This window comes from Carya illinoinensis, chromosome 8, assembly GCF_018687715.1.
Source record: "Carya illinoinensis cultivar Pawnee chromosome 8, C.illinoinensisPawnee_v1, whole genome shotgun sequence".
Lineage (NCBI taxonomy): Eukaryota > Viridiplantae > Streptophyta > Magnoliopsida > Fagales > Juglandaceae > Carya > Carya illinoinensis.
In genome coordinates this window covers 28,165,173-28,178,230 of record NC_056759.1, presented here as the reverse complement: position 1 = coordinate 28,178,230, position 13,058 = coordinate 28,165,173, and the positions used below count along the sequence as shown (strand labels likewise).

The 13,058-nt window shown below is 35.4% G+C and overlaps 1 protein-coding gene across 2 annotated transcripts in view; it reads right to left on the bottom strand.

The window, feature by feature from the left end:
• The window catches only part of LOC122318448 (rRNA biogenesis protein RRP5), a 32,446-nt gene extending 20,734 nt beyond the window's left edge, over positions 1–11,712 (bottom strand). Inside the window, exons 1-13 of one of the 2 annotated variants that reach the window (XM_043135809.1) lie at positions 11,367–11,712; positions 10,999–11,207; positions 9,347–9,487; positions 8,867–9,040; positions 6,803–6,902; positions 6,378–6,496; positions 6,160–6,282; positions 5,995–6,066; positions 5,408–5,500; positions 4,860–4,973; positions 4,641–4,763; positions 3,036–3,221; positions 2,818–2,892 (exon numbers count right to left, since the gene is read on the bottom strand). In XM_043135809.1, the coding sequence (XP_042991743.1) occupies positions 2,818–2,892; positions 3,036–3,221; positions 4,641–4,763; positions 4,860–4,973; positions 5,408–5,500; positions 5,995–6,066; positions 6,160–6,282; positions 6,378–6,496; positions 6,803–6,902; positions 8,867–9,040; positions 9,347–9,487; positions 10,999–11,207; positions 11,367–11,544 (1,707 nt within the window). In that variant the 5' untranslated portion in view covers positions 11,545–11,712. The remainder of the gene's footprint in view (positions 1–2,817; positions 2,893–3,035; positions 3,222–4,640; positions 4,764–4,859; positions 4,974–5,407; positions 5,501–5,994; positions 6,067–6,159; positions 6,283–6,377; positions 6,497–6,802; positions 6,903–8,866; positions 9,041–9,346; positions 9,488–10,998; positions 11,208–11,366) is intronic. The other variant, XM_043135808.1, reaches the window with a different exon arrangement.
• Between the last annotated feature and the right edge of the window lie 1,346 nt (positions 11,713–13,058).

The window sequence follows — 13,058 nt, the reverse complement described above, 5'->3', positions numbered from 1 at the left end:
AGACATAAAGGAACAATCTTCAAGCCACGTCCACTTGAGAACAACCATGAAACCCATTCCAACACGCAAAAAGGTCAACCACTCTCAAAGGCATCACCCAAGCCAAGCTGATTCTCCAAAAAAATGCCATCCCACAAAGCCCTTGCCACCTCACAATGCAAGAGTAGATGGTCCACGGTTTCCCCATTCTTTTTACACATGAAAGACCAATCCATAACTATAATACCCCACTTCCCTAAATTATCCAGCGTCAAAATTTTCCCAAGAGAGAGTCCAAATGAAAAAAGCCACTTTGGAAGGCACATGAGACCTCCAAATACACTTCCAAGAAAAAAGAGGACTATTCTGAAAAGTCAACAGCTTATAGTACGAACGAACAGTGACTTTTACACCCCTTAGAGTTCCACAACACCCTATCCACATCATTACTACCAAGCCTAAGAGAATAAAAAACTGAAGAAAGCTGAAACTTCATCAATCTCCCAAGCCTGTACAGCTCTAGTTAAACAAATATCCCACTGAATTGAGCCACTACAACGACAAAGCAAATCAAAAACAGAAGCAAACCAACAAAAAGCCAATTGAAAGATAGCAGGAAACACAATATTGAGGGCCCAATCACCACGCCAAATGTCAAACCAGAAACGGATCCTAGATCCCTCACCAACAGCATAAGTTTTTTTTTTTTTTTTTTTTTTTTTTTGAGTAAAAACATTATATATACCAATAGGAGTAACCAAGTACACTAGACGTATACAAGAAAACACCTAGCCCATACTAGAGTGCCCTGAATGACCCAAAAGCCCGTGAAAACTACCCAAAATACACCAAACCAGAATTGGAATGGAACACACCTCCCCAACCCCAGCCCAAACCAGCAGCATAAGTAAGATGACTAACAAAACTCTCCCATCCCTTTCTAACGAACTTCCAAAGTCACACACCATAAACCCCCCAAACTTGATTAGAACACCAACCCCCCCCCCCCCCCCCCAACCAAGCACTTCCGATCAATCACCTCCCTCCAAAGCGACTGTCCTTCCGATTGATATCTCCATAGCCACTTCCCCAATAGAGCCTTATTAAAGATCCTCAAATTACTTCTTCTTTTTTATAAGTAATAAGAGATTTATTAATGCAAGTGGATAGGCATAGTTCAAGTACACAGGAAGTATATAAGTGGAAACGCCTAAATACAAGCAAGGAACTAGGAACTAGAAAAGTCTAAAAAAGAAACATTTAAAAAATCCCCATTCAATACAAGAGTTTTCACCCAAAAAAAAAAGAGTTTGAAAGAGAGACTCTCTAAATTCTCCCAACAAGTGTTCTCTGTCATCAAAACAGCGTCCATTCCTTTCTACCCATAAACACCACATTAGGCAAAGAGGAATCATCTTCCAAATATCAGACTGTGATGGCTGCCCATGGATCCTTTCAAACAAGCCAATAGATCCACCACTCTCTTGGGCATCACCCAAGCTATGCCCAACCTGCTGAAAATCTCATCCCAAAGAGTCTTTGCCACCGAACAATGCAGAAACAAATGATCAACCGAATCCCCATCTTTCTTGCACAAATAACAAACGTCCAGGCAAATTGTACCACACTTCCTCAAATTATCTGTTGTTAGAATCTTCCCAAGTGACACCAACCAGCAGAAAACAGCAACTTTAATCCGTACCTTCGATCTCCAATACACTTCCAAGGGAATAGGTTGACACAATGGCACGTCAGCACTTTATAATAAGAGCTAACAGAAAAGATTGAATTTCCAGCATGTTGCCACAACATTCTGTCCTCTCCTCCCTGCACCATTTTTATGTCGTATGGTCTACTGAAAAAGAAAGTAACAATCGGAACTTCCCAATCATGAACATCTCTAATAAATCTCACATTCCATTGGGGAATATTTAAAGATACAGAATCAGCTACAGTGGCATCTTTGTCCCTTGCCATTCTAAATAGGGAAGGAAAAGCATTCTTGAGAGCCTAATCCCCACACCAAAGATCATGCCAAAAGCGAATCCTATCTCCTCCTCCAACCTTAAACAAAACATGGTTGGCAAATTCCCCCCAATCATTCCATATGTACTTCCACAAGCCCACACCATACACACTTCTAACTTCATTAGAACACCAACCCCCAAGCCTTCCCATATTTAGCATCAATAATATTTTTCCACAACGCATACCTCTCTAATTAATATCTCCAAAGCCACTTTCCGAGAAGGGCTTTATTAAAAAGCCTCAAATTATGGATCCCCAAACCACCACAAGTAACTGATGAACAAACTTTATCCCAACTTACTAGATGGAGCTTCCTGTCATCTCCAAGACCACCCCACAAAAAGTTACAAAAAGATTCTTTCAATTCTACAAGTCACCCCAGCAGGCAAAGGGAAGAGGGAAAGAAAATACATTGGAAGATTGGACAACATACTTTTAATATGAGTAAATCTTCCCCCTTTGGATAATTAGATCCTTTTCCACTCAGCTAACCTTCTTTCTATTTTCTCAATCACTCCATCCCAAATCAACGAAAATTTTTAAGGGGCACCCAAGGGAAGTGAAATTACCTTTTGATAAGTAAAATTATGAAAAAAACCAATAAGTGCAACTTATTGCAGGCATCCCCAATTATTTTTTTGCCAAGTAAAATTCTGAAAAACTAATCTAGTCAAACCAACAACTGCAATTTATTGCAAGCGTCCCAAGTAATATAGATCAAAGTATCGAACCAAACATATACATTTGTGCATGTCAACATGCTAAAAAAATAACTAGTGATATGAGTCATTAAGAAATGAAAGAACGTACAAGTGTTTTCTTGTGTGTAACAGTTATTCTCTTGGATTTGCAACCAAGCACACGGAATACCAGCTCAGCTCCAACCTGCAAAGTTGCATCCCCCCAGGAATCGAGGAAAAAAAACACAATTAGATGAATCATCGTTGCGTTATTATAGTCCACCATAGTATGCAGCAAACATAAAGAGAAAAAAACAGTTCAAAAAGCCCATGCTGCTAGGGCATGACCTTGAATTTTTTTCCAGGCTTTGCAATTTCAAATTCTGACATATGCTGGACAGGACAAAGAGCCTTCACACCGCCAGGAAATTGTACAATAGCGCCAAAGCTGTCAACAGCTAGAGTTCTTGCCCTCACAACCATCCCAGGCTTGACATCTGTATGGGTGAATACAGGGTCTTCCAAAGCTGTAGCCTGCTTGAAATAAAAACAGCATTACCATATATTACCCAGTAACGAATACTCTCAAACCATTAAGGCAACTCTTCATTTTGCGTAAAATTCAACAGATGGTTAACAAACCATAAAATATCGGAAATAAAAAATACATGGAGAAAGATGTTAAAGTCTTCCTTATGCAAAATTAACATTGAATTTTTAAACGCAATGAATATCATCCTTATGACCAGGAACAGTTAGGTGTTAGTTGCTACAAAGTGAAGACAGAGATGGAGCTCCTCGAAAGACATAAGGTATATGGCATGACATTAACCAATTTACCTTAGATGAGGATTCTTGAGGTAAACCTAGAATAACCTAAAAATAATTGGCACAGAATCTTCACAATCGTAACCTTGTTTTATGAACAATTGTAACCTATCTTTTTTATCGGTAAACAAGAATTTTATTGATGAGAAAGATAGGCATAGCTCATGTATACCGCATATATACAAAAGTAACAGTCCTAGGCATGATTAACAGCTATTGCAATAAAATCATGGATATTCAAACCCTTAATGTCCCTTAGCCACAGCTCATATGATCCGCATATAATGTTAATTTATTTTTTTCATATTGCCTTCATAAAGATGTTACATATTATACTTATAAGTTTCTAGACTGCCAAGCATTGCCACAACGGAGGCAAAGGTGCCACTTATTTTGCATCAAGCACTCATAGATTGTAGTTTGCTAGAGTGGTAGGGTAATACGGTAAAACTAGGCCCCCATACAATTTAAGGGCATAGTGAAGGCATTGCAGGAAATACTAGGCATATTCAGTAGGCAATTATACCATTTATTTGTTCCATTAAAACTAAATAACTGCTTTTCAACAAATATCACCACTTTACCCATTTAGGTAAATGGCATGGTAAAGAGCATCCACAGGTACCTTTTGTTAGTAGTGATCCTAAAAGGTCAGCCTTTAAATGTACCGGATAGGACCAAGTCCACACAAGGACAACAAGACTGGGAATTAAAAATTACTATCCCCGATATCTTTTGCAAAATATTTAGAAAGCTAGAAAGAATTTTTGAGGAAAAATTAGCAACTGGTAAGCAGCTTCATGAATAAAAAAAATGACCGCATGAGTTCGATTTTTCATATAAAGTTAGAAAATTATCAGCATATTCGAATCATAAGCATTTTTTCTTTGTAAGGCAGGAATCATGTCAAAAAAAAAAAAAAACATCCCACTGTTACAGCCCAGCTTGGTCAATATGGGAAGGGTTTGATCCTGCTAAAGTTCAAGCCAAACCAATATTATGACCAACTGGTTCAGTTCACAATAATCAGAAGTGAACAGAACATAAAAAAATTTCATTTCCACAACCTTGTCTTATTTTATTCATTCCTTATATTAGTAAATGATGTGAGAGTAGGAGGACAACCTTCAAAATCCCTGTAGCAAGCCCTTCCAAGTGCTTAAATCCAAGAACTCGAACCCGAACATGACTTCCTTCCTTGAACTTTTTTTCAAGCTTCAGGGCTTCCACTTCAGCCACATCAGATATCTGAGTCAACATAAATTATATCTAACATCAATACAGTAAACTTGAATAGCTAAAGCGTTCCGGAAATATGCTGCCAAAAATGATATATTGACATACACTAACGTATGCTGGAGTTGAAACTGGAGTAGATGGTATTTCAAGCAGAAGGCCCAATCCTTTATCAACCCTGACTACTTTTGAGTCATCATATATATCTCCAACTTTAACATTCTGGTGTCAATCACAAAAATGTTAGTCTAGCACAGAGCATGACCCTTTATAAATTGAAAAGCTACCCAAAGAGCACATTCAAATTACTTTGCAAGGAAGAGGGTTAGACAAGAAATTGAAAGCAAAGCCAAGTCCACTCTTTAACATTCTGGTATGATTAAGCTAAATGAGAGATGCACCAAAAAAGCCTACAAACAGAATTTGAAGTACAGCATCTCGCTTGCCACCAGCCAGACCAACAACGGCATGAATTGTCAACTGCCCAAACTCCATTAAACTGTAGACGGGTCCAGCTAATGATCTAACTACTCTAAACAATCCAAATCGCATTCAGTACCAAGAAAAACTAAAGGAATATAGAATCAAAGATCCATCTCACGGACTGATATTTCCTTTGAAAAACCTAGCAGTCTCATAAATGCTTAATAACTTACTGAAGGAATAGCCTTGTTATGAACAAGATGCGCATTCAGGGTCAACCCAATAGCTCTAGTCAAGGGATCAATAAATAATATCCGTGCATTAACCTAAACCAAAGATTAGATACTGAAGTTAGTAAATCAAATAAGTAAGAACTCAAAGATACATGGAAATAACACACATGCATATATACATATATATACATATATATAGTGAGAGGGCACCAATAGTAGACCATAAATCATATTTGGTAAAAACGGGATTTCAGCTGACAACCAAGAATGCAATCATGCAATAGAACTGAGAACTACATAAAAAACTAATTTTCAGAAGAGCAGTAAATCAAATTTTGTCTTATAGAATGTGTATTGCTTTAATGAGTTTTCACAATTCCCAAATCTTTAAATGAGCTAATACTCAGTCTGTGATCAAGTTGTAAAATGTGCACATATGCAACAGAAGTCAGCAAGATGAAAATATTACATGCTTGTTCCCAGGTGCCACTGAAAAACACCAGTCGAAGCAGTAAACATAAAGTTGTTAAAATTAGTGTGGTAGAAAAGCGCCAAGATCAATACAAGATGTAAGTTCAAACAATTACCTTTTTATTTTGACTATATTCATCCTTCCAATTTGCAGAAGGGAAACTATTTTGCAAATGAAATATATCAACCTGCAAAGTTTTTTATGAAAAAGTAAAATCAATGGCTCAATATTATTTCCAACAATGTCATAGATAGAGAAATGACAAGTATATCAAGCTTACAGTTCCCGTAAAGTAAGTGAGGAATGATAACATAACCCCATTTTCAAGAGTTGACTGTACACGAGCATTAACCATCATACCCGGAACGAGAAGCTCCATCGAAATTCCCTTAATATCCTTGGTCTGGATGCAGCACAATGCAAAAATGTTCAATTACAATGGAAACAGTGAGAGAAGGGAAAATTACAGGAGGAATTCTTGTAAGGTGGGTGGCATACCACACATTTAGATACTGTGTCAGAATCACAATTCAGATAGACAACTTGACGAACTTTATCAATTTTCCCAACAATCCCTTGTAGAAGCTGCCCAATTTTTACGTCAAACTCCCCCCGCGCTGGAAAGACCACAAAATCAAGTAGAGAAACATGGGATAGACAGAAAGACTTCAATAAATAAAGTAGATTCAAGAACTACATAGAAGAATCAGAACTTCAGTCTAATGCAATTGGTTGCAAGTTGCAGCCAATAAGTAAGCATGGCAGGAAAAAGGAATTTAGAAATAGTTAATGCCATTTCAAGCTACTACAGGACCAATTGAGCAGTGAATGGTACATTAAAGAGAACTCCCAAAACCAACCACCAAGGTATACATAGGATGATTAAGGAGGCATTCACATGCTGAGTTGGTCGAATTACGCACCAGCTTGGTCATTTTTTAACAAAAATCCCGTGAACGAAGGCAATCCAAAATGAAGAATGTAACCATGGTCTTGTATACTCTTGACGTATGCAGTAAGTACCTGCAGTGATAGAATCAGAAACACCTTCTAAGTTCACATGTTCACATCAAAATTTTTTTTTTTTTTTTAATAAGTGTGTTCACATCAAAATTATCAACATAAATGATGTTTAAATAGCCTTTAAAAGGGGAAGTTGAAATTGGCCATTGCAGAGGATGGTAGGTATATCACCACAAGAACATAATAAGAAGACTAAGAATACAACGAAATAAGAACCCCTCCGCAGTGTAAGATAACAACATTATCTTCTTTTTTTTAAAAGATGAAACTATCCTCTTATATGCCCATCATTGCGTATGGAGTAGGTTTGTGGAAACATATAAGAAGAGGGTGGGAAGTATTCTCTCGATATACTCGACTTTGTTTAGTAGAGGCATCCAGTAGATTAAAGCAATATGAAAGATGATCCCTATATGCATCATGTGGTGTTTGTGGCAAGAGCGCAACGAAAGGACGTTCAAGGACAAAGAGAGATCGATGGAGGAATTGAAAGCTTTCTTTACTAGAACTCATTGTACTTGGGCCATTGCGGTTGACTTCAATGGCTTAGACTTTCATGATTTTCTTATTTCCATTGCTCCTACATAGATAGGACAACTATACATTGTACCAGGCGCTATGCTCCATTGATTAATATATTACATTTACTTATCAATAAAAAAAAAAAAAGAACCCCTCCGCGGTGTAAGATAACAACATTATCTTCTTCTTTTTTAAAAGATGAAATTATCCTCTTATATGCCCATCATTGACATAGGGTGATTTTCTTGGCTACTAAATGTTTTGTGAGTGCCAAATTCGGTTACCATAACTTTAAGAAATTTGATGTGTAGAGTACTTCTAATAAAAAAAATACTAACTGTGCCCTGCATTTTTTTTATAAGAAAAATTTATTGCTAGAGTATATAGTCCAAGTACATAACCGTACATGCATATTCTATACATATGACACAAATTCAACCACCACTTTAAAAATTAAGAATTTAGTCAATTGTATCATATAAACTTATCGTAAGCAAGGTAAGGACAAATACAAAGATGAAGTATCTGGCATTCTTATACTTGAATTACAACTTGAAAAAAAGTTTAAAATGTGTTTCAATCTCTTCTGATTTATACAAAGCATAAAGTTATTTCAACATTATACACAAACACCCGGGGAATGGGACATTTTATAGTAAGAAAAATTCTACTCATCATCCTCATACCACATATAATTTTTTAATTTTTAGTTTTTGTCTCTTACCAAATGTGTGGTGTATGGATGATGAGTAGATGAACTCAATTAGTTTAAAAAAAATAAAATCAAAAATAATTTTAAAAAATTAAAAAATAAAAATAAGTACGATGTAGGTTTTTAGGAAGGATGAGTAGCAAAGCTCAGTATAGTAATTACTAATTTTAACACAAATATGAGATGCCAGCAGCCAGCTGATCATTAGGTAAGCTTATCCACAAACTTCAAACTCCAAGTGAGCACTATGCCTGATATATATTGTATACTTCCATTAAGCCCCAAACTAGAACATATACAAGCTCCCCTTTATTGAGAAATTGAACAATAAAGACAAGAAAACTGGAGGCATGTGTATGGGAAAAGTACATATATGAACAGAGGATATGCAGCAAAAACTAAAGATTTAAAACTGTACTTGCTTTTGTGTTCTTATACTCAATACCGAATAGATATTAGGTATGGGTGCCATAAATAGTTTTTAGTAAGTTACATAGATGTATGATAAATAAAGTAACACATCTCCAGTAACTGCTTCCTAACAACAATATCTTTACAGAAGATTGTTTCATTAAGTTCAAAACTTCAAATGCGACTGCTTCAAAGTAGTGGGGAGAAAGAGAGAGAGAGATGAGCAAATAGCCTTTCCACCTCATTAGAAATTAAAGTGAAAATCAAGCATTTCCCAATGCAACAAAACAGCAAACGAACAGCATACAAGCAGGCGTACCATCCCTTCTTGAACAGCCTCCAAAGTGAAACCCTTATGTAATAGAGAAAGACGCAAAGAAAGCCAGAGCTTGCGCTTCCCTACATCTTTTTTATCATCATCCAGCTGCAACACTATGCAAGAAACCAGCTGCCCAACATGGAACCGACTAGGTAGGATATTATTTTCCAGGTCCTGGTGAGGGTAAATGAAATACTGTAAGATTTCTTAATGAACATTTATTACTCATAATCTTTTTTTGAATGATAAAATTTTATTCAATGAAGTAAACGGGCATAGTCCAAGTACACAAAGATATGTACAAGATAAAATCAATTATATAATAAGGCAACAATAATAATTTTGGATCTGTTTATTATAGGTAATCAAAAATTTTATTGATAATAATATCTAGGCATAACCCAGGTACAGGTGTTGTACACAAGAGAAGACACCTAGTTTGTATGTATAACTGCAGGAAAGAGAAAGTCTTATTGATACCTTAATTTCACTTTTCACATCAAGATCCAAAGCATCAGCCATACGAACTAATCCTCGTAGGCCTCCAGGCAGACCAATTACAAGGTCCTTCTCATTTACTTCAGCAACGAGTCCCCAAAGCTTCATTCCAGGGGATACATTCTGAAATACATTGGAGAACAAAAGGTTGAAGGATTATCATAGAATAGAAAACATAAAGAGGGAGAAAGGAAAAAGGAAATAATTATAAAAGAAGACTCAGCAAACTTTTTCTGTGGGTGGCATTCATTTTCAATGCAGCATCACACAACCCTAGTAGAAACTAGAGGTGCTAAATATTCACTTCTTATGGAAATGTGATTGAAGAGTTGATGCATATTCTTATTTTTATTTTTTTTTATGAGTATGAATAAGATTTTATTGAAATAATAGTAGGCATAGTCCAAGTACACATAAAGTATACACAAAAAACACCTAGCAACCACTAGGAACTAGATAGAGATACAAGCAGATTAAGAAAACCAGTCGAACAATAACAGAAGCCCAAGAAAATAAGGTGTCGAAGAAGAATCTCTTCAGAGGAAGGAGTTGGGGAAAGAAGCATAAGAAACCCATCATACTGAAACTAGCTAGTAAGGTTTCTGATCTAAATGTATAAATATCAGGAAATTAATAAATAAAAAATAAAAATAAAAAACCTAAATCAGGAGTCCTAGTTTTGGCTAGTACACTTCTAAAATGCATGCAGCATCGAAATATTGACAGGAAGTTACACTGTTGCAGCTCTAATAAGTAAGTAATTACAGATGGGATTCTAAGGATTTAAACAAAGAATATTGCAATGCACATGATGGTCATTGAAACAGGTGTCAATCGGATAAAGAAGTAGAGTTAGAACTGAAAATTGTATTAATCACTATGTAGAAAACATAGTTTTCATGGGGAACTAATAGGAAGAATTGAATTTATGTCCTTCAGGAAACCAGATCAAAACATTCCACTATTGACTATAACTCTTGCATACATTATACATCTTAAGAAAAATTGTTCAAAAGTTACAGATAGCATGGTCTGATAAAATGGATATTAGGTAAATACGATCTCTAACATCAGCAAAGACAAACTACAACTTTCACCAACCCACTTCTTCAACAGAATTAATTCCATTATCCCATCCTAGCAATATGTCAGCCACACTCAAAGTCTCTCTGCTGATCTTTCAAACCAAAGTTTTGGGAAGCAAAAATACCAGGAAAAATAAAATCTCAATATTTTTGGGAAAAAACCACCATCAAAAACTGATGACTGATACTTTCCTTGTTGACTGTTGTTTTCCACAACATTGTGATTTACAAAGAATGTAAAAGAAATTATGTTTAACCATAAAGAGAGAACAAAGAATTTTAACCCATCGTGAATATAATATACAGAATACTTTTTCATTTAGTTGTCAACAGGAAAAAAAGGCTAAATTTTATAACATTGCATTTGCATTATTGGAGGTTGATCGTACAAAGATTTCCACAAATCTGAGCCTTATAGTGCAACTGGTATGTTTCTCACAAATCATCACGACATAAAATTATATATACCCGGAGAGATACTACATATAATTTTTTCCGGTGAATTCTCTGATCAACCATATGGGCAAGCCAAGTTTATTTAATCCATACCTTCAAAGTGATCTTATTTGCATATCTAGGTAGCTTTCCAGTTATGCCATCACCAAAAAGAGAACCAAAATCGTCCTCTGTTGCCTGATTCTTCTTCTGCATCTTTTTTCTCCTATTCTTCTTCTGATCCCGCTCCTCAGCCTCAAACTCAGCATCAACTTCAGCACGGATTTCGTTGCGTTCTTGTCGGCTCAGAGAACTTCCCCCACCTGAAAATTATAGATAACTCAAAGCAGTGTTTGAAACAAGTCTCGATACGAAATATACAGAGTCACATTTAATACCGATTTTTCTTTTCTTCTCGTCAACTTTATGAACCCCGAACGGGAAAGTAAGAAAAACTGAAGAGTTTAGAATAGAATGCAAACCTCGGGGGAAATCAGGGACTTCGTCTTCGAGTTGCAAGGCTGGTGCTCCAGACTTAACAGCATCGTTCGAGCCCTTGGTTGTTTTGAATTGTTGCTTGGAAGCTTTGCTGAACTTGGAACCGTCCGTGATAGACTTGTTTTTCTTCTGGCCATCCCTAAAATTCTTCTTCGCTCCCATATTTACCAAAATTTATGGCTATGGTTTTAGAGAGGGCTCAAGAATGAGCACCAGTAGGAAGAACTTGCCGTTAGGGTTTTGTGGGGTTTAGGACCTTTAGGTTTTTTCTTTCTTTTTCTAAGGGGTTTAGGAATTTACGTTTAATTTTTTCCACCGAAAAAAGGGTAGACTGGGTCCTCCGTGACTCCGTCTCCCTTGTCACGTCAATTTATGCTCCATATAAATAGGCTAAATAGCCGCTGCTGGGGCACGTTTCGACAAAATTTCAGGCTAATTTTGATATTTTATTATTATTTATTAGTTTTTATTTTTTTTAATATTTTATAATTATTTTTTTATTACTTTTCATTAATATCTAAAACCACATCCCTATTTAAATGCAACCGCAATCTTGCCATACAGATTCAATCAAAGAAAAGCACACATGGCTTTTTATAATACTTTATACAATAATATTTTTAAATGAGAGATATTTTTATAAAATTAAATATCCATATTTCATACTTTATAAAACTAATATCATTTTATAAAAATATCCATATATTCACATGAAATATGTTATATAGATATCATTATCTCTGCTAAAACTCTCTCTTATTGCAGGTATTAAGGTTGTAATTGATCGGATCTGATTCGCTTTCTGACACATTTAATAATCAAATCAATATAAATTAATTTTGAAAAGAAAAATTATATTTATCATTCCCATACCCCACACATAATTTTTTATTTTTTTTATTTTATCAAAATGTGGTGTATAAATAATATATAAAAGAATCTTTTTTATTTTAGTCCGGTTCAATCCAATTTCACCCTTTTTTTTTTTTATTCCTACTTGTGTCTAATCTATTTTTATACTAGACTTATACCATGGTGTCCAATTACATGTTATTATACAGGTGTATAACTTATTTTTATACATGATTATGTATTATAATAATACTATGACATTTATATATACTAAACTATTAATCGATTTATATTTATAACAACCTAACTCAATATTATTAGAAATGAAATATATAATTTTCTTGAGCTTAAATTAGATTTATGAGTCATATTTGGGTAAGCCCATGAATTATTATTTACTGAGGTTGGCAAAGAATTTTATCTAGGCTCAAAATTTTGTTTTAGGGGCAATAAGGCTTAGTGGATATTTTGGATGATATTAAGGGACAGTATTATTGAAAAGCCCAATTGAGATTTATCGGGTAATTTGAATAAGCTACAGGCCCAAAAATATAAACATCATCACAGAAAATGCTTTTGACACAGACAATCCTTCAACAAAATCCATAGACACATCAGTTCATATTTGTTGAGGAATGGGATAAGGCAGTAATAAGCCAGCTGCTTCATATTTGTTGAGTTTCATGGGAAAAAAATAAATTTTGGGAGCAGTGTGTAAAATGCAAGTCTTTTTTCCACGGTTGCTTTCTCCTAGCAACAAACACTTTTGCTCACCATTTCCCAATTCTCGCAAGTCATTTGGTAGAAAATGATGCAATATTATT